The following is a 23,722-nucleotide window of genomic DNA, read 5'->3' on the forward strand; positions in this document are numbered from 1 at the left end:
TTTCTGTAAAGGACAAACATATAGTACCAAATCCACTACTCTGCAACCAGTGGGGCAAAACAATTATGCCATCAGAAAAGTGGTTTATATCACTGACATTTTGCAGGTGACAAGAACATGTCAAAATTAAGAAGACTATTTGGATGTTAATTTTGATAATGAAGCATGGTGCTAATTCAATTAGGATGAGTCTGTATGTAAATAAAAAAGAACAATGTTTCTATCAAGAAAAAATCTTTAATAACATCAAATCATACCTGACACATTAAAAATGAAACACATATTTACAAATTCTGAACTTTCAAAGGTATATTTCACTGACGTTCCGAACTTTTAAAACTCAGTAGTTGCTTTCACATTATGCTTAAATTCTGAAAACTACTTTCTTTGCTTAGAAAATCTGAAATTGTGGAGTCTTCAATATCCTACTTAATCCCTGATTTTCTTTCTGCTGTTTATCCAAACTGTGTTACTTGTCATCTGGCAGATCTGGAATAGTTTCCAAGCCCTAAAAATATAAAAAATATAAAAATACTGAAAATGTTTTCAAAATCAGAACATTTTGTGGATGAAAAATGAAATGAATGTAAATATATACATGTATGTATTAGTCTATGTACATCCAAGAGTTACTTTGACTTGCCTGACACTCCTAAGGTCAGATAATTACATATGAATAGATGGATGTTTGTTTGAAATTCAACCATGACATATTCTTTTTTTAAAAATAAATACATGTACAATTAACTTTTCTTTATTTCTTTCAGGTGTTAACATTTTAATGTCAGTTTCATTTAGAAAGATTTTTAAAAAATTCTTTGTTATATAAAAGATATTTTGTTCTAAAAGATAGTGGGTAGTGATACAATAGGAAGAAACCTCTTCACAAAATAAAAATCCTATATTTAAAAAAGATGCTATGATATTCAATGGGCACAATATCAAAATCTGAACAGAAACATGAGACATCTTAGGCCAAGATTTATTCTGTACTTTGTACTCTAGACTGACCAAAGACAAGACTTATCTAATCGCAATTTCCAAGATAATAATGGTTTCACATGTTATTATACTCTTTTTCTTAAGTCGTACATGTATGCAAGAGGGATCTGCCAACAGACAGGCAATTCTATATTTTTAGAAAGAACAACGTCAGAAAAGAAACAAAATACGAGGAGGCAACAACACCATGCATTTAGCTATTTAATTTCACAAAAATTGCAAAGGATCAAATATTAAATTCAGTGAATGAATACAATTAACTTGGCTGTGGTATAAAAATATCCCAAGTGGTAAAAAAGCTTGTGGATGTAAATGGCAATATTTTTTCAATGCCTACTTGCCTGCCCATGTGTAACCTAGGTGACCACAAATACTGAATAAAAAATGAATATAAGTTGCTCCTGTTAGTGTTCTCCAATTTCATGTTATTATTGTTGTTGTGGGGTTTAACACCATTTTTCAGCACACGATAGGCTACACATGGCGGCCAGTATTAATGGTGGAGGAAGAACCTGGGAAAACCCCGGAAAGAACCACCAACCCATGAGAAGCTACTGGCAAGCTTTCTCACATACCTACATTGGCTGAATCTGAGACTTGAACCGGCTCAGACAGAGGTGAGATGGCAGTGATCTGTAACGGAGAGCGCTTTAGACCACTCTAGGCCCTCTTCATGTTATTGACAAAATAAAGTAAGAAATAGCAAGGAATGCAATACACTATAAATCCCCTCAGTATTCTACTTCCCCTCTTATAAATCATCTCAGTATAACACTTCCTTCTTACAAAGCCCTATAGTATACCACTTCTCTTATAAATCATTTCAATATACCACTACTTTTTTATACTGCCACTCAGTATACCACTTCCATATCAATCATTTCAACATGCCAATGCTCTCATAAACAGCCATATAGTATATCAATTCCCTCTTTTATGGTCCCTCAATATACCACTGCCCTCTTATCAATAATTTCAACACGCCACTGCTCTCATAAACAGCCATAGAGTATATCAATTCCCCCTTTTATTGTCCCTCATTATACTACTGCCCTCTTATCAATAATTTCAACATGCCACTGCTCTCATAAACAGCCATATAGTATATCAATTCTCTCTTTTATTGCCCCTCAGTATACCACTGTCATCTTTTCCTGCCTGACAGTATACCACTTTCCTTTCTATAAATCATCTCAGAATACCATTACCCTGTAATACTGGCAATCCATATACCACTTTCCCTCTTATCATCGCATTATACCACTGCCCTCTTATACTGCACCTCAGTATACCACATCCCTGCTTATAAATTATTTCAGTATACCAGCCATCATATGCTGCAACTCAAAAACCACTTCCACTATGAGAAATAATCTCAGTACCACCACTTTTCCTCTTATAAATCATCTCAGTGACCACTTCCTCTCTTGTACATTCTATCTGGTATAAAACTTCCCTTTTAAAAATCATCTCAGTATACTACTACCCTTACAACCACCTCATTATATCACTTCTACTCTTATAATGCATTATTATTTTTGCTTAATATTAAGTTCTTGACTGAAGAGACCCAACAACCATATATGATGTGGTATACTTACATGTATTAATAAGCATTCACATCTTATTTGGTCAAAACTTGCCAAAAAATATCATTATAAGCACATATATTGTGATCATAGCATGCCTTATATGTAGGAAGCATATGCTAAAACTTGCCCTGAACATCATTTTGTTAAGAACTTATCTTCATGCATGCCTTGTGCCTTGTTACCAGTGATGCACCTTAGGTGAGTTGTCAGGAAGACATTTTATGTACCTGTCCCTCTATAATGAAAAAGATATGTGAATTTGTAAATTTTTTGGGACATTGGTAGTTTGGGGTGGAAGAACATCCACTGTGCTTGCTCAAGGTGCAATACTGTATTTCCACTTAACTTTGCTGGACAAATCATTCAGACTCATGATGTCATTTCAGTACTACACACTCCAGTGTGGAGGTATTGAAATTACATCATTAGACAGGATGCGTTACACATTTTCATTGGATGTCTGAGCTTCTATTAGCTACTATATTTGTATATAAATATGTCTGCATCGACAGATGAGTGCTGCCTTCGTACATTGAAACACAGACTTAAGCAGCTGTAATAAAAGAAACAAAACCTTAAACCATGGCTGTGGCAATGCTTCAGGTTCGTTGAAGTTGGATTAAACCCACCCATAACAATATTAGACAAACTATAAATTTATCCTGTTTGGAAATACATTCCAAATGACCATATTTCTCCATCTATGGAGACATAAAATCTCTCCAATCCTGGGTAACAGTTCCAAAGAAAATGTATGTAATAATATATGTATGTGCAAAGAAATTAAGGGAATTATTAACCTTACAAGCCACAAATATGAGATGACTTGTGTTGTACATGTATAAATTGTGGAGTAATGTAAAGATATTGTAAACTTGTATCTTTCTCCAGCATTGGGTACATGTCAATACCCATAGATGGGTAAATCTTTGCCTCAGTCATGGGCTCCATCTCATTGCAGATGGCCTCATACTAGTAGACATTTTTCCGCTTCTTCTTCCCGTAAGCAGTGATGGTTGAATTGTACACAGGGTCATGGAGGTGGGACCACTTGGAGTCGATGGTGTCATCAGGTGTCACTTTGGTGATAGCTTCCTGCAGTTTGATGAACTGCTGTGTTTCCTCCGGGTTGCTTACACAGCAGGTGTTGATGCATGGGCGCCCCTTCTTCTTGGGCATTATTCGCACCTTGCTGGCCACGAGTGAATGGTCCATGTCGCGGTCAGCACTGTGGTAGCTGCGGGTGAGGAGGACTAATTCTGCATGTCTGGTGATGAAGAGGTCTAGCTGGTGCCAGTGGCGTGAACGTGGGCGTCTCCATGACACCTCTTGAAACTCCTTGCATTGAAGAAAGTGTTGGTCACACATAGGCTGTGGGAGCAGAGCACCTCCAGCAGTCACTGACCATTCTCACTGATCTTGCCCCTTCTGTGAGAGCCGAGACAGGTGGACCTGGCCTAGTGGTCAGCTCCCACTCTAGCACTGAAGTCTCCTAGTAAGATGAGGTCTTCAGTGTTGGGGATACTGGATATTGCCTGATCCAGAGTCTCACAGAACTTGTCTTTCTCCTCGTGGGTGGAGCAGAGGGTTGGTGCATACATGCTGAAGATGTTGACTGGGACTGAGGCTGTTGACAGCCGGAGGGCAAGCATTTTCTCAGTACCTGATGACGGAGGTTCAATGAAGGCGACTAGCGTGTTCTTTACAGCAAAGCCTAGACAATACTGCCTAGGTTCATCTAAGGGCTTCCCTTGCCAAAAGAAAGTGTAGTTGGCTTCCCTGATGGTACTGCTGTCAGGTCTCCTGGAGGCAGGCAATGTTAATGTTCAGTCAGGAAAGTTCTCTATCAATGATGACAGTCTTCCATGCATCGTCGATCTGCTGCAGGTCAGCTGTCAATCCAGGACACATGGTCCTGATGTTCCAGCTTGCAAAATGAAGATCTGGAGTCTTCTTATTTCTTCTTTAAGTGATTCCTGGTGCAGAGTTTGTAGCCCAATTGTCAAGATGGTTCTCTAAGCTTCACATAACCAGTGAAGCAGGCAGAACATGGTGGGCAGCACATTACTGACTGGGGGCTGCCCAGCTTGAGGCAGGCAGTAGCTGTCCAGTGAGACATGGTGATCTCTCCCACTGTCAGAAGTAACCCCTGGCGCCAAGCTCTATGCCAATCAAGCTTTGACTTAGAACCAGTAAACTGCTACTACCCGTGTTGTGCTGATGCTGTATGATGACACTGGAGTGTCCTCTCCAGTGAAGCTAAGAAGCCTGGGCAGGGTGGTATGGAGAATCAGCTGTTGCCCATGCAGCAGATCCCCCTTCTCCATGGATCTATGGAACGATGAATGCCGATACAGCTTGGCACCAATGGCGTTGCAAGAGTTGGTGGATGATGTTGAGAGGAAAGCCCTCCAAGCCCCAGTACACTGCAAGCCCTCAGGACTACCAGGAACAATGCCCAGCAAACCGCCCACCACTGCGCCAACACCTACTGGGTGAACTTCTGCACCAGTATACAGACAGCTGCCAACACCAGGAATGCAAGACCAACCCCCTCAAGTATAAGACAGTTGAAGTCATCACAGACCAGGGGAAACAACTGCAGCGATGGGTCGAGCACTATCTTGAGCTGTATGTGACCCAAATCATCATCACCAACACCGTCCTGGATGCCATCCCAGACCTGCCAGTCATGGAGAAACTAGACACACTGCCCACCCTGGAAGAGCTCAGAAAAGCCATTGATTGTCTTGCATGTGTAAGGCTCCTGGAAGCGATGGCATTCTGCCTAAGTACTCAAAAGTGGGAAATCAGCACTGCTCCAGCCCCTTCACATACCCCTCTGCCTCTGCTGGGAACAGGGACACATTTCTCATGACACACGTGACTCCACTATCATCACTTTGTACAAGAACAAAGGAGACCATACTGACTGAAACAACTACTGGGACATCTCCATCCTCAGCATCATTGGAAAGGCTTTCACATGTGTTGCCTTGATGCACTAGCAGACCACATCTTCCTGCGTCTACCCAGAGTGCCAGTATGGCTTTCAAACTGGCAGGTGAACTGTAGACATGATCTTCTCACTACGCCAGTTGCAGGAGAAGTGTCACGAGCAGCAGATGCCCCTCTACATCACCTTCATAGACCTGACAAAGGCATTTGACCTGGTGAGTTGGAGTGGACTCTTCAGACTCCTGCAGAAGACTGGATGCCCCCAAGACTGCTCACTGTCATCATGTCATTCCACGAGAACATGCACAGTACAGTGTGCTTCAATGGCACAACATCAGAGGCCTTCCCAGTCATCAGCAGAGTTAAACAAGGCTGTGTCCTTGTGCCAATGCTCTTTGCCATCTTCTTCTCCAGTATGCTTTCAAGGACTGCAGCGAGGGAGTGTACATCCATACCAGGGTTGACGGCAATCTGTTCAACATTGCCCGTCTCCATGCTAAGACTAAAATCAAAGAGGTCCTCATTCATGAACTGCTCTTTGCCAATGATGCAGCCCTGACATCGCACATGGAAGATGGACTGCAGCAGCTGGTATGTTGCCTCTCCCAAGTCTGTAAGGAGTTTGGATTGACCATCAATTTGAAGAAAACGAACATCATGGCACAGGACGCAGACTCCCTTCCCTCCATCACTATCAATGGGTACAACTTGGAAGTTGTTGAGAACTTCACAAACCTCAGGTCCACTATCTCCAGCTCACTCTCCATTGATTCTGAGGTGAACGGCAGGGTTCCCAAGGCAGCAGCTGTGATGGCTAGACTGAACCAGGGGGTCTGGAACAAACCCAATCTCAGTGAGAAGACCAAACTGCATGTTTACTAGGCCAGCATGCTCAGTTCACTCCTCTACAGCAGTGAAATATGGGCCACCAATGCGAGACACAAGAGGAAACTCAACAGCTTCCACATGAGATGCCTGCAGTGCATTCTGCACATCCAGTGGCAGGACAAAGTACCAAACACAAAGGTTCTGGAATGTGCCAACATGAACAGCATGTTCTCCATTCTCAGCAAGAGGCATCTTCGCTGGCTCAACCATGTCAAGAGAATGGACCCAGGCCACATCCCCAAGGACCTGTTATACAGGGAGTTAGCAGAAGGCACGTCCGCGCTACAAAGATGTTTGCAAGAAGGTCATGAAGACTGCCAACATCAATGACTGGGAGAGCTGTGCTAACGACCGTTCCACCTGGTGCCTAGCTGTTCAAAAAGCTGAGGAAGACAGGAACATAAATAAAGTAAGCTGAAAAGACAGCTAGAAAGAAGGAGAAACAACAACTTACTCTGGAGCTACAGCACTGTCTCCTGTAGACAGACGGATGCCAAGATATACATATATAAGATCGTATGTACTTTGTGATTCCAATGTTTGTAAAAAATAAATCTACTATATTTTACTTATCATGACTTAGTTTTCATTTGGTCAAGTGCCAGGCTAGGACAAATATCTTTTCCTATGAAAATGTTGACCTTATGTAGATCAAGAAAACATTATACTTGACTCATAGTTTAGGATGAAATAACTTTATCCCCTACCAGATTAGGAGCAAGTGATGGGAAAATATGGCGATGTGAGTACAGAGAAGTCAATATTTATTATGTTCAAAACATTTGTCTCAAACAGCTATTTTACAAAACCTCTGGGCCAAATAAAACAACAAAATAAAAGAAATATACACTGAACTGTATAAAATATGTAAAAACCATTTGTAAGCTTGAACTGTTAATGGCTTTAGTTTGGCAAAAGATGGTAGCCTACAAAACAGGTTACTACTGAAATCAGGTGGCAAATATCAAGGCTGTAACACATTTTTGATGTTAAAGTCATCCTTACAGTGATGATGATTTAATTTATTTCAAGGTTGACAAGTGACTAAATTTATGCAAATACACATTTTGTCATGTAATTAATGATTTGCTGGTTTGGAAGGATAAGTAATTTAAAAAACCCCATGGTATTTAGTAAAACAAATGCTGGTAGATAAAATGTGCACACTAAAGTTAAATGAGAGCACAAGATACAGGCTGGAAAATAGACCCCTTGCACAATACACATTTCAGATGAGTTCCTAATATCAATAGCTAAAAATCAAAATGAAGCTATCACTGCTGGGTGAATGTTCTTTATACTGACTTGGAAGCAGAGACAGGTGTTGTAAAGTCTGAATAATATTATGACATCATGTACAAGTACTTACAGTGTTAACAAACAAATACAAGCATTAATAATAATAATAATAATAATAATAATAATAAACCTATTTCTCCAATATGTTGTAAAAAAAAAAACAAACAAACAGCCAAGCAAATGAAAAATATACTAAAACTTTGTTTTAGAATGTATTTTATCTTATTTTGCACTAAACCAATTAAAGAAAACTCTTTTTAAGTTTTAATAATATTAATGTAAAATTATATTTAAATGCATATACAACTTGTCTATCAAAGCATGTTCAGTTTAAATAAACTGTAACTACAATCAGCAGAAAAACAATCAATATCCTTGCAAATTCAGAATACAACAGCCCTTTCTGTCAAACTTAAATTTAAAACAAAATTTTCCTTAGTCCTCTAACACTAATAGCAATTTTAGTTCATAGTGAAATCTACTGGTCTCTGACTAACTGACAAATGCTAGTTTCATATCCTGAAAATGTCTACATAATGATAAACCCATTTTCAGAATCCTGGATTCAAGTCAGGCAATTATCTAAACAATTTTAAATCAAATTAACATTATCAACAGTTTTGGTATTTTAATATTTTAATTAAAATAACATTTATCTGTAGTTACATATTTGAATTTTAAATGACATTCTACAGTTATTGTATTTTAAATAATATTATTCTAAAGTTTATGTATTTTGAATTAAAACAATATTATTCTATAGTTTTAGTATTTTATTTTTCATGGATGCTATCATTTTTCACATACATCAATAGTCTCTGTTCCAGGAAACTTTAATCCCAATGACATGAATTAAAGAGAAAAATGCAAATGCAATTTCGTTTCCAAAAACTGTTCCTTTCATAACTTTTGGTTTTCTCTACTAAATAATCATCAATCTAGTGGAATTTCACTTCTGATAATTCTTTTAAAATCTCCAGTCCAATGAGTTTTCACTTCTGATACTTCTTTTAAATCTCCAGTCCAATGAGTTTTCACTTCTGATAATTCTTTTAAAATCTCCAGTCCAATGAGTTTTCACTTCTGATAATTCTTTTAAAATCTCCAGTCCAATGAGTTTTCACTTCTGATACTTCTTTTAAATCTCCAGTCCAATGAGTTTTCACTTCTGATAATTCTTTTAAAATCTCCAGTCCAATGAGTTTTCACTTCTGATACTTCTTTTAAATCTCCAGTCCAATGAGTTTTCACTTCTGATACTTCTTTTAAAATCTCCAGTCCAATGAGTTTTCACTTCTGATACTTCTTTTAAATCTCCAGTCCAATGAGTGCTTTCAGAGAGCCATAACAGATTGTGGAATATTGGCATCCTGATGCTAGCAAGGCCGTTAGTATGTTGACACTACCATTGTACAGATTTAAGATTTCTTTTAACTGTTTGATGTTTATACACTGTCAATTCTCTAGGCTATAATCAATATACTTCTCACATTCTGACGCTATGACTGTTTGTAAATCTCCCAGCAAAGAGCGCCTTATTTTGGAATTGCAAGATTTTGCGAGATACCGAAGAGCTTTATTTTGCATGGATTGCAAAACTGGTCCATTCCATGGTGGAGTTCATTTCAGGTTAACCAGATAATATTTTCATGAGTTATCTGAGCACAAAATAAAACTTGCTGCAATAATGAAAAAGTTCAAGAAAAATGTGATAGTACTGTGCAAACAAAGTGGAGGTAGCAAACTCATCTCATTTTTATAGCACTATTGGTGCATTATGTACTATTATTTTCATTTATCCCTCTAAAATGGCATGTGTACCCCTGAGAGAGAGAGAGAGAGAGAGGGACACAATATCCTCTACCCTTTGGATCATATCTGTAACACTGTCTATGAAACAGGCTACTAATGAAAAAAGGTGATAAATAATTGCTGCCCTCCATGTCAATGCAGAGTACAAGTCCCATGAGCAAATTTGCCAAATTTTTATATCCTTTATCCATATATAAGTCAATGCTGAGCATAAGATGAGGCCAAATCAATAACATGGCTTTGTCTTTTTCACTTTGTACCACACAGCATCACAAATGTTATCCTCTTACTTTCAGGTCAGCATCATTAAATTTAACTAAAGTACCTAATTTGTTTCACACAAAGTATTTTAGATGTATTATGTACTTTTTGCTATAGATAATGACAATGACAATTTACTGAGTTACAGATATGATAAAATTTACTGTAGTAACTTCCGGTTTCATACATTTTAAAGGCATCACTATTTACTATTTCAGATTACCAACAATATGGAAATTGCATCATTAATGCTGAAATGCTTTTTCTACAGTTCTTTTTCAAAGAGATACAGAGAGAGAGACACACACATACATGTATTCCATGGCATTTTTCTTCTTGCACCTCGTGATCAAAATAAAATATTATCACCCAATATGAGAGAGAGAGAGAGAGAGAGAGAGAGAGAGAGAGAGAGAGAGATAGATAGATATTTCAGCTCTTTAAGTTTTCTGTACCTTTACTACCCCTGTTTAGCTAAGCCGTTGCCAAAGAGAGATTAACAAATAGTAAATGTAAACTATGAAAATACCATACTCCATCAGAGTTTTTATATTCAATATAATTATAACCATATAGACTCCATTTAGGTTAAGTCCCAAGAATGACCATTTTGCAAGCTGTCTAATTTTCTCAGCATTTGCAAAGACCTCTCCATTCCCAACAAATAAGATTTTTAAAAAAATGTATGTACTCTTCCTGTACTTAGGTGGCAATTGTTTTTGATCTTCGCTCAGACTTTAAACAACTGACAGTTCTATTGATAAGTTCAAAAGATGTCACTGGTTGAGAAATTTACATCAGTAACCAGCATTTCCTTTCATTATATGGTACCATATTCATAATACCCCGTGGGTAGCCTCATTTCACAACTGGAAGCCTCACTAATCTGATCTGGTCTGCCGAATCTTCACCTCAAACAGGTGTTAGCTTGGAAAACCTGTCTACAGCTGTAGCATAATTAATTAGCATGTAAACACCACTACAAAGCCATGTTATTCTTGGACAATGGAAGTGTGAACTAAAACTTCAAAAAGGAATTGCTTACCCACTGGTATTAACTGATAATGGAATAGTACTGCATTGTATACGAGTAAGATCATAGTCATCAGGTAGATGAAAAAAATACATTTCTCCATCTCATTCTCTTATATTGGGACATAATTTTTATTTGATTGTGGGGTGCAAGCATGAAAATGTGATGAAATATATGTCTTTGTCACTGTTATTCATCTTCTAACTTGTCAATTCAAACACACAGGTATGAAATCAGATTTAAATGTATATATTACTGGTGTATGCTGCTTTAACACGATTACATCTCATGTATGTTAATTTTTATCTGACGATCATGTAGTTGTTTTAAATCCTTCATAATGTGGGGACCTATATTTTTTCATACATTATCTGTTCCCCAAAATGAATTATTGTTCACATATTTTTTTTCATGTGAAAAATTACATCACCTGATAAAACGAATTGGATGATATATTCCATATATAAGTCGATTCAGAGTATAAGACAAAACTAAGATTTTCTGGTCAAAAAGTAACATATTATAGGCTGACAAATACGGTAGTCAGTTTAATTTGATCATGATGGACACAGTTAAAGTTACAACTCCTGTTACATGCAGGGTTATGATAACAATGAATATGACGATCATCATCACTATGACAACACCTGTAAATACTATAATGCAAGTTTTTTGTCTTACCCTAGTGATATAGTTGCTTCCAGTTAATCTCTTGTCTTTTGTGTAATAATGCCAATCATGTAAATCTGCATACCAGTGGCGGCCATGATTCTGAAAGAATAATTAAAGAACATGATGTACCAGATTTATCTAATGACAAGCCCATCAACACTATTACAAAATCTGTGCTAAGGTTTACTATGGGTATATTTTCAATCACATGCCCAGCATCTGTCCATATACCCAGAAACTGCACCTGCCCCAACCACTAAATTACCTTGGAAGAAATAATGTTCTCAACTTAAGGTTAAATAACAATTTTTTTTAGTCGATTCTAATATTTGAAACAAATGGTCAACATTACTCCTACAAATCTAAATTCTAAAGATTTTCTGTTCTCAGTGTTAAAAGAATCAGAAATAAGGAACAGAAGTATACGTGTACAGAATTAAAATACATGTACATGTACAAATATACAGAATTAATATACATGCAAAAAGAGTATAAAAAATCAGGATACATGTAGAAATATACAGAACCAATATTAATTACATGTATGTATTTCGATTTGTTTGGAATAGCAATAACAGGATTTTCATGGTGCAGTCATGGCATCCGTATTTTCGAAAAATCCCTGTTTAGTAAACTGATGCACAAGCCAAATTTACATTGCTTATAAACTGGATACTTTGCCATTTCATACATTACATGATAACATAATCCATACCTCACAGACAATATTTTCTCATGATGTCAGAGGTCAGAGAATTGTGTGATACAAACAACAACCTATGCTTGGAATGTTAGTAAAAGATCAAATGTGGTGTTTCAGTCAGGTCTGAAAAAATGGGGTAACTGGCACAGTTTGTTTGAAAAAATGGGGCTAACTGAAAACGTGGGCCAATGATGTGATCATATTAGGTCAACCTCAAAATAAAATGATTAATTATTTACCAAGTTTACAAGAAAAACTAAATAAATAACCTTGTTTACTTTGATATTCTTCTCTGATATCGATGACCAAACTCTGTGAGAAGGTTAAGTCTAAAATTGTTATGCCTCTTCAACATTACTGTTTTCTTTTGTAGTATCATTTTGGAATCCATTTCTTTATTGAAAGTTTCCTTTTCTGTACGATTTTTCATCATCCCTTTTGTAGTTTTCCCAGCTTGTTCTCTAGTCAAATATCTTGATCATTTTTATCACTTTCAGAATCGACACATGACAAAGAAATCAGTTATCAGTTGTAATTTCAAATGTACCTCTTAATGAAACATCAATGGCTTTACAAGTGATAAATGGTGCTGTATCAAGCTGGTAACATGTAACTGGAACCATGATCTTAAGAAAATTGATGGAGTAGAGATTATGATATACCAAATACATGATTATTAACATACATTCCAAATTTTGCCATATGGGATTTGAAGGGTGGAGGAGTGTGAATGTATGGTTTGGACTTTTAACGTAGCTTTAAAATCACTACATCATCTACTGTGCAGCAGTTTATAGTGATGTCTAGGATGGGGGCATCATGCTGCAGACATGTAGCATGATGTTCCACCCAGACACATTATCCTGACACCAGGCCGACCAATCCTAACACTAACCTCTTAATGCTGGGCATCAAGTGAGGCAGCTGCTAGTACCATTTTTAGAAGTCTTTGATATGACTTGGCTGGGGTTCGAACGTAAATTCTCCCACATCCGAGGCAGATGCTCCAACCACTTTAGCCACCAGGGCGGTTCAAGAATGAGGGAAGAACCTTCAGTCTTAGTATTACAACCAATGGAACTGATAAAGATCACCTGATGGATTTTGTTCATTTTAATTTTTTAAAAACCAAGTACTCTGCAATTCAGACATTTATGGTTTAATTACTGGCTGGCACATCTAATAAAGGTGAAAAATAACATTCCCGTTTCTTTCTGTTCGCACTATTTTGGTGCATTACATACCATTTTTGTGAAATTTGGTGTCAGTTTTGTGCAAATTTTGCAGACATGCCTTGTCTGAAGCATTGTAAATCTGATCAACCACTAATGACCAAAACAAGAATTGGCAATCAATAAACTAAGCAAAGCTGATTGAAAGTGTAGATTCATCATAAATAGTGGACAATCTGTTCATATATCAACTTATTAAAGTAAGAAATTACTTATTAATTTTTATATTGAAGATAATAATTATACTTATTGATTTCAGGCAGGTAGAACTCAATACAATGTCCCTTAATTTTGCTAGCATATTTAAAGTGACAACCCTGTGCCATTATTGTGTGGTTTCAGCAAATTGAATTCTTTCAACAGTGGGAGGCTGATTTGGACTATAGGACATTTACAACTGTTTGAAACATGATATTTCTCAGCTGTGATGAACAGTTCCATACTGGATTAAAATAAACAAGTTGGGTTTGGATTTTCTTTCAACAGAGCTTTAACAATTTTTTTAGTCAAATCACTATGATGTCTACAGTTTATAGTGAGGTCTAGCACTGGGCATCATGCTGCAGACATGTAGCATGATGTCCCACTCAGTCACATTGTCCTGACATCAGGCAAACCAGTCCTAACTCTAACCTCTTAATGCTAAGCACCAAGGGAGGCAGCTGCTAGAACCATTTTCATAAGTCTCTGCTACGACTCAGCCAGGGTTCGAATCCATGACCTCAAGCATCCAAGGTGAACACTTTAACCAATAGGCCACTGGAGCGGTCAAAGGTAATGAAACCCCTTTTCATGTGACATAATGGTTAAGCTCTGTATAATGTAATGGACAGGAAATCTAGCCTCTAATTTTTGTTTAAAACAGTTACAAATAAATTTCATTCGTTGTAAAGCAGAATGAGTGGTAATACTAATACTAGTGCTTCTACTTCGCAGACGGGGTTATGACATCGCAGCTAGGTGTGTGTGTGTTGTAAACATTGATGGACAATATTAATTTATTCATAAATACCAACTGTTATTCAACACCAAAAATTGGTATGATTCTCAGGTATATTTCATATTCCTATATAAACTGATAATAAATTATCAATTTTCAATTTTGGCACATTTGGAATACTCCTGTTGTTATCTCGCATAATAGTTAGGGGTCGCTTACGACATCACTAATTTTAAAGCATAAAAACATTCGTACTGCAAATTTGGACCATTGGAGAATAAATCTGTTGTATGCACACTTAGCTAACACTATGAGCTATAAAGGTTTTCAATTAAAATTTAGGTGTAGTTTTGTTGCTATCGGAAGCAGAGTACGGTTGCCGTGCAAGTGCATGGTCGCATAATGTTTCCCTGCAGTTGCTACCCTGCGAATGGCAGACTTTTCCCTGCCAAGTGCAGAATTCTGCAGAATTCCGCAGGAGGTATAAAAAGCTTGTCAGCATCTCTACTAGGACTTGTTCGGGTTTCCATGGGATAGTTTAAGAGCTCCGTACGTTTAGACAGAGCATAGGAAAATCTTTTACTACTATTTTCCAATGAATACCATATAAGGAAGTGCACAAAGAAAAGGTAACTCTCTTATTTTTTATTTTCTGCAAATCAGAATTCATAGTTATTTCACAATATGTACATAAATAAATGCAAAGAAAATGTTTCTTATATAGAAAATTTTGGACAGATCTAAAACTAGGTTTTGACATCTACATCTGTATACTAAAACCTTTATGGATATTTATTCATTCATTGTCAGGTTTTCAATCAGCAACTTCATCTTAAATATCAGCTTAGTAGTTAAACAGTATTCAGACAGTATTTTTAGGATTCTGTGTGGTCAAGTCAAATGTTTCTTGCATATCTTGTTCAAATAATATGTATAATACAATTCAATATAGACCGCTCCGGTGGCCTAGTGGTTGGAGTGTCCAACTCGGATGCGGTAGGTCATGAGTTCGATTCCCGGCCGAGTCATACCAAAGACTTACAAAAACAGTACAGACATCTGCCTCGCCTGGCGTTCAGCATTAAGAGGTTAGTGTTAGGACTGGTCAGCCTGGTGTCAGGATAGTGTGACTGGGTGGGATATCATGCTACATTTCAATATAAATAGGAAATATAATAATAATAGTAAGAATAATAAGTGCAGGTGTGAATATAGAGCAAATGAGTATTTCTCAATGCTCTTTCCTATAGTTATTTGTTATATTATAAAGCTGTTGAGTGTTTCTCAAGGCTTTGTACAATGATACTTTGTATTAATTGTAACCACAGATGCCAAACACATAGAACATAGAAGCCCTGGTGGTGAATAAACACGACACAATCAGTTAACTCCTTCTTTGAACCTACCGACAGGACATCAAAGACAAAAGGTGATTTTTATTACAAAGCAAGCCGATCTCAGAAGCCGACTTTGGTTACTTTTTTTTTTTTTGTGTGGTAAAGGATATCAGTACAAAGGTTATTTTATTGCAAAGCAAGCCGACATCGGAAGCTGACTGGATTTTGCGAAGTGAGCCAATTTCTTTATATTTTTTTTGTTTGTTTAATATACAAAGACGGCCAAGATATGGAAGCAAACTTGGGTTCCTTTTCAATTATATTCACGAGAATTTTGAAAATAAATTGAAACAATGGAACAAATTTTGACGCAATATAATGCTTTGTGCACAGATGTTGATGAATTCGCAAACGAGAGGGAAATAATCAACCGATATATTGAAGACAACTGCCATTCACGCATGGTACGGTGTTAGGTTCAAAATAGAAAAGAATAATTTTTATCCAGTTTACTGTATGACAGTATCTCGCAAAAAAAAAATCATTATTTAAAAACACATTCACTTGAGTGCAAGTGAAAATCTTTTCGCCGGCGCGGGTTACAATAGTATCATTACTATTTATCCACAGACATCAGTGCACCTTTGTAATAATTACTACAAAAAATGCCAAGCACATAGAAGCCCTGGTGGTAAATAAACAAAGCTGGCAGCCAACAGTAAACTTCTTCTTTGAACTTACCAACAGGACATCAAAGACAACGGTTATTTTTATCATAAAGCAAGCTGACGTCAGAAGCCAACTTTGGACTCGGAAGCCGAATGTTTTTTTAAAGGATATCAATACAAAGATTATTTTATTGCAAAGCAAGCTGACCTCAGAAGCCGACTTGGATTCTTTTACGTGTGCCGCATTTTTATATTTTAGCTTCGAATAAACAAAGACGGTCGAGATAAAGAAGCTAACTTGGGTTTCTTTTCACCAGTATTCACGACATTTTTTAAAATAAAGTGAAACAATGGAACAGTTTTTAAAGTTTACAATATAATGCTTTGTGCGCGAACATCGATGACCCAGCATCATCCAGAAGATTTGGAGCAAAATAAAATCACGTGATGAATAGATCATTTCGCCGACAATATGATCATTAACAGGGATAAAACTCTAGTGTACTTTGATCGCATTCCTGGATGGACTGACGATAAGATGGGCGTCAAAAGTGTGAGAATTAGCAAGACTAGTGCAGATTTGAAAACATATGACTTTTGTCCTTGCAGTTTCCGCTTCAGGTGGTGTGTTGTCTCTAACAATTTTTCACGGTATGAGAAAGCTAAACATATATTCATGTACCAAAAGAATAGATCGTATGTGTGCAGGAGAAGGGTTGTGTTGATGAGATGCTGCTGCAGTGGATTGAAGAGTTTTATGTCAAGTATACAGTTTTATATTTTTTAAAATAAAATTTCAGTTGGAGTGCAATTTCCGACATGTAATTTTCGAATGATTTAAATGGTGTCCCACAACTTACGACCCGAAAAAAAGATGTGTCCCAGAACATACAGTGCACAAAAAAATTACTTTTAAAATTAATTTATGGTGTCCCAACAAATACGGTGTCCCAACATATACGGTAAATACGGTATGTTTGTCCAACTGCACACAACTACTGTGATATAAAATCAATGAGTTATTACTTGTAAGTGATGCAACTGATATTGGAGTCTTGAAATTGTTGTTGTTGTAGTGTTTAAGACCATTTTTCAGCACACGATAGGCTATGCATGGCGGCTAGTATTAATGGTGGAGGACGAACCCAGGAAAACCATGGAAAGAACCACCGACCCGCGAGAAGCTACTGGCAAGCTTTCTCACATACCAACATTTGCCAAATCCGAGACTTGAACCCACGAAGACAGAGGTGAGATGGCAGCGATCCGTAACGGAGAGCGCTTTAGACCACTTGGCCACTCAGGGCCCCTCTTGAAATTGTAATGCCATACAAGTTTGTGAATGTTAATAAACCAGAAGAAACTTAAATTTGAGCCTGCATTTCATCCCTAGTTCCATTTTTATTGTAGAAGTTCCCTACTTCAATAAAGAATCAGAGACCACTTGGAGTTAAGGTCTAAGTTTAACTGGGCCTTTACTCTATTGAGAGTTTATCAGCCATGGAGAACATAGTGAGTCAATGAATGGAAGTTTAACGACCAATGCTATCCCATAACAATATAGATTAAATGATATAATATGAGACTGTTTATCATGCATGCATTGCCAGCAGTGAAATATTTTCTAAGCAGCAAATTCACTTTGGTGTGAAAAGGAAATAATTAACTTTATCAAAATAACACAATTACTAACACTGAAAAGATCCTAAAAAGAGGACCCTTGCGATAAGTTGATGTATATTGTTTGGAAGCTGAAGAAGAAAAATTGTCAACATCCATTCATTTTCACTGATGACCACACAAGCAGTTTTCATAAACCCTTAATCATTGCAAAATTACCAACCCTGAATGTGCGTAGACTTTGAATAATGGATCATAAGACTTTAAAAATCTGATTTAAGTGCATTCTGAAATGTCTGGATAATTTAATATGGTTTAAACACAGTAAATATAATTTTAGGTGTTCAAATATTTTAGATGTCCTAGTAATTAAAAACTCAACACTAGTTGAAAATTCTTTTAGGCAGGCATCCCTCTGCCATTCCATAGAAATCACCTTTGAGAACAATAAAATTTTAATTCATTTAGATCAATAATTCTATCATTGAATAATAAATAAATAAATATTGTAAATTTAATATCTGCAAATAATACCACCACCACCCATGCCACAAAAGCTAATGTCTGTGTTTATTTATTTGTCCTTGTTTTATAAACTATCAAGTGTCCTACTTATATATATTTATATATATATATATGCAATGCAAGTGCTTGTAGTCCTGATCTTGTGCTTTGGCATTTAATTTCATTTTCTATTTTTACCAATAATTATTTTTGTTTCATAAACTGCAATTTTAATTTATTCAAACACTATATTCACTTTTGATCACTGTCTTTAATAAATGCTATGCTTGCTCAATTGTATTGGTTCAAATGCATCTAGGTATTATGCTATTTTGTATGTCTTGCCTAGTACACTTGTTTTAATGACTCCATTGGTCAATGTTGGTAAAAAAAACCTAATTAGAGCTTTGTTGAATGAATTTTTTAAATCATCTAAAATAAATCTTATAAAAACTGTGAAAACAATATACTCTGGGTTAACTACACAATATACATTTAGATAATGTTACATTGTCCATAAAAAATAAAATAAAAATGACACGGTGGAAAAATCAGTAAGAACTTTTTAAAAATGTTAAAAGATTTCACTTTAGTGATAACAAATAGGGGAGGCTACTCTTAACAACAAATATATCCTGGTACCATTGTCTGGTGTATAATTTATGCAGAAACACCATGCCTCTTCTACCTTCTCTTGTATCAAAGCTTGGGACTGAATATAAAAAATAACCACCAATGGTGAAACTAGAGACACAACTTTAAATATATCTTTGATCCATTCTTGATTCTGAAGCTGAGACATTAATTTCTCATAAAAGCAACAGTCCAAAACTTGTAAAATTAGTTATATGCAAGGTATATTGACAAGACCTCATCATGTTCATTTCGAAAGTATATCAATTAAGATCATTTGATTAAAATTTAATTTACTTAGGAAGAAAGCAGCAATTAGTAGAATCTTCCACATGGGGTCATAATGTGACAAAACCAGAAGTTTCAATATGGCTGCCTCCATGTAAAGCTCATGTTTTGTTTCTCCCCATTCTCTGAATCTTGTATCAGCTTGTACTTAGTTGTCTAACATTAACAAAATACATATCATGATCAGTTGTAGCCGACAATATATTCTGGCAAAGTATATCAGTTGGAAAACCAGCTACTGAATATTTACACCTGGATATATTTGCTATTAAGAGTAGTCTCCCCATAATGTTATTGACATGGGGTGCTCACCAGCTGTTATGTACTTTTGAGAGATTGATGTTGTTGTTGTAGGGTTTAATGCCATTTTTCAGCACACGATAGGCTTATACATGGCGGCTAGTATTAATGGTAGAGGAAGAACCCAGGAAAACCCGGAAAGAACTACCGACCCATGAGAAGCTACTGGCAAGCTTTCTCACATACCCACATTGGCTGAATCTGAGACTTGAACCCATGCAGACAGAGGTGAGATGGCAGTGATCCGTAACGGAGAGAGCTTTAGACCACTCGGGGCCCCTTTGTGAGACTGAAGTATGTAAGGTGAAGATGTTTGCACTTAAAACACCATGCACAGTGGAGAGAATGTTGGCATGCCACTATGCTACTTTGATGTAATATGGCTGAAATTTCTTTGGATATAGTACTTTTGTTTGAAATTGTACATGACCTAAGCACACTGCCAACTAAAATGACTGCTCCCTTGTGCTAAAAAATATCAGCCTGAACTTGTCTAAAATAGGGAAAATTAATTTTGCCAGACTAGACAATACCAGCTTCTGAAAATGCAGTGAATAAATTACCAAATGCATAACATTTATTAAAAAAACTATTGGCTCTGCAGGGACTGAATTACCAAATATATAAAACGTAAGAAAAGTTATCGGCTCTTTTTTATATAATTTACCTCTGAAGTTCAGGAAGTGAAAATGACCAAGTGGAGCTAGAACTTTTTTGAAAGGTGCACATCTGGAGCAAGGCCAAGCTGTATACTCTATGACCCATATTACACTCAGCAATCATGCACCAAATTAAAGGGAATTAAAGCTTCTTTGAACACTTAGGAAACTTGGGGGATTTATTTTTCTTTAAAATTCTAACCCTATGCAAAATATGAAATTGTAGAGCGCCACCTATGCATAGTGACTGATGATGTGATGGTATTTTCCCCTAGTACCACACACTGACTAGGAGCTATTTTTCTCTAAATACCTGACTACATCAATTACTTGAAAATATTAAAATAATGGTAAGAATAAAACAAAAAATATTAGATATTTTTATAGTAGAAATAAAAAAATGTGTGAAATATTACTTCATAATGTCAACTACTACTCTCATTATGAGGAATATTTTAGTTGTAGGCAAGCTGCGTTTGTTATTTACTTTATTCTAAAAATGAAAGGGTCAGGAATTAATGTTTGCTGTGTCTGAGCAATGAAGCCGGATTAGGCATAATAAAGTGATATTTGTTTGTTGTGTGTATATGTACCATGAACTAGGGGTGTTGAAAGTTGTAAAACTTTTGAGATTGTGCTTCAAAAATATGTCTTTGCTTTAATAACTGAACAGAATGTCAATAACTTTAAAAAAAAGAAAAAACCCCACATTTAACAGATTTTAAGGGTGAAATCATATCAGAATTATGGTAGTAGTAGTTTTAAAAAAACGACATAACTGAAATCATTTTAAATTTGTCAAAATCAAACAAGAAGTCATACTACCCAAAATACTTATATTTTAGCATCATATCTTGTTAAAGTTTGCATGGAGCAAGGTAATTTGTATTACTTAAAAATCAGCAGCCAAATCACCAGTTATCCTAGTCCGATAAATCAACCCCACAAATCTGTGTTGATAACGATGGATGATGTCATTGGTCTGATGTCATCCGTTCATTAAAATGTGCAATTTTGCTGCATGCAAATGATTTCGGAACCCGCATACACTTTAGACACATACCAGTAATTGGTAACAGCCATATCAAGCGTGAAATTCAAAATGGTCACAGGACAGATGGTTGTGCTATTCCATGTGGATTTACAAGTCCCCAAACATATGATTTGCTTAGGACACATAATCTACATTTCACCAAAAGAACCCTTCAGTCGACAGTAGCTGCACAGCCATGAGAAAACCAGTAAGTGTATAAAATGTAAACCGATGTGTGAAGCCAGATTTGGATGCAGATAATTGTAGTTTTAATGAATAGGTGATATCAGCCCATCACCCAATAATCAATATCATCATGGGTGAAGGGCTGATTTACCTGCCTATGGTTATCCTATTCCTACACAGTGCTGTTAGTTAGGTAGTAAGATCCTGACACCCAAAACATAAATATCAGCGTTAAGGTCTTACATGTAGGAATAGGATAACCATAGGCAGGTAAATCAGCCCTTCACCCATGATGATATTGATTATTGGGTGATGGGCTGATATCACCTATTCATTAAAACTACAATTATCTGCATATAATACAGTACACAGTGCTGTTAGTTAGGTAGTAAGATCCTGACACCCAAAACATAAATATCAGCGTTAAGGTCTTACATGTATAAAATGTAAACCGATGTGTGAAGCCAGATTTGGATGCAGATAATTGTAGTTTTAATGAATAGGTGATATCAGCCCATCACCCAATAATCAATATCATCATGGGTGAAGGGCTGATTTACCTGCCTATGGTTATCCTATTCCTACATGTAAGACCTTAACGCTGATATTTATGTTTTGGGTGTCAGGATCTTACTACCTAACTAACAGCACTGTGTACTGTGTTTTGATGTCGACTAACATTGTAACGAGAATCAAATTTTCAGGAATATATCACACAACTGGCAACTAAAATAATGGCTCATTGATACAAAGTCATAATGTTTTAGCAAGACTTTACTTACCCTGATGTCTTTTCTCTAATAAATTCAAATTCTCACAAAAGAAATGGACCTGTTTTAAAGTTTCATTGGCCTACATTTCAGTTGATTGGAGAGCGATGAAAGCCTGGAATGCCGAAATTAGGTTCAGTTGAAATATTTTTCTTTAATGAAACGAATAAAAAATATACTATGCCTATTGGAACTGTAAGCAATGTTTCATTTCATTCAAGAAACATATCTGCCACATGAACCTAATGAAACGTACTTCGGTATACCTCGACTACTGTCGCATTGCAATAAATTCAAATGTATGTCAACGGAACATGAAAATGCATCCATTTGCAAGTGTAGAAAAAATATATTATGCCTATTGAAACTGTAAAGCAATGTTTCATTTCATTCAAGAAACACATCCACCACATGAACCTACTTAAACATACTTCGGTATACCTCGACTACAGTCACATTGCAATAAATTCAAATGTATGTCAATGGAACACGAAAAATGTGTTCATTTGCTAGTGTCATATTTTCATTCTGCCAGGATAAAGACAGCATGGTAAGTATATTAATTACACATAAATTAGTGGAACAGTGTCGATATATGCTGCCAAATGTGAGATATTCCTGAAACTTTTGACTACTCGTTCTGATGTATACATCGGAACACGCTATACAAGGTCGTTATCTGAATAGTAAGACATAGCACTAAAACAAAACCAACATGTGCTATGTCTTACATTGTAGGACTGATGGTTATCCCTATTCACATGTTCATAGAAGTTACAACACCAATAACCCATAAGTTATTTTGTATTCCATTATTTTCTGTATTATATATTTCAAATGGTCCTAATAAACCTGCATTTAGCGTTCTGAACCAATACATCAACATAACAATTGTCAATAAACCGTTAAAAAGAAAATATAAAAAACGGGACGGGATGAAATTAGTAACCCTCGAAAACATGATAATCCAAACCGTACACTGAAGCATATGATATTCTCTGATTTAACCAGACATACCCTTCCATTGCAAAACAATTTTGTTGTAGCCCAGTGGACATAATTAGGCGCCAATAAACATACAGAAACAATGGCAGCAGATGGAAGTATTTCGTACCACATCTTCGCCCTTCAGCGTTCAACTTACGGACGTTTTGAGGCTCAATGGGGAAATGATATTACCATCCAATTCCGAAAATTATTGTATCAAAAGAACATCATACAGACATGCAATAAATATATAATAAATTAAAAGTTATTTTGATATACTTTTATTTAGGGTTTTCATAAAACTATCTATTTTCTCTCAATAACTGTAAAATCCACTAAAGAGAA

The 23,722-nt window shown here is 36.3% G+C and overlaps 1 protein-coding gene across 1 annotated transcript; it reads right to left on the reverse strand.

The window, feature by feature from the left end:
• Positions 1–217: 217 nt before the first annotated feature.
• On the reverse strand, positions 218–23,553 carry LOC149799406 (NADH dehydrogenase [ubiquinone] 1 alpha subcomplex subunit 1-like). Its single transcript, XM_089958747.1, has 3 exons — positions 23,408–23,553; positions 11,527–11,616; positions 218–508 (listed from the first exon to the last, which is right to left on the reverse strand). The coding sequence occupies exons 1-3, from the start codon at positions 23,507–23,509 to the stop codon at positions 470–472; spliced, it is 231 nt and encodes a 76-aa protein (XP_089814873.1). The 5' UTR covers positions 23,510–23,553; the 3' UTR covers positions 218–469.
• Between the last annotated feature and the right edge of the window lie 169 nt (positions 23,554–23,722).

Source organism: Sinohyriopsis cumingii, chromosome 5, assembly GCF_028554795.1.
Source record: "Sinohyriopsis cumingii isolate HCF-2022 chromosome 5, ASM2855479v2, whole genome shotgun sequence".
NCBI lineage: Eukaryota > Metazoa > Mollusca > Bivalvia > Unionida > Unionidae > Sinohyriopsis > Sinohyriopsis cumingii.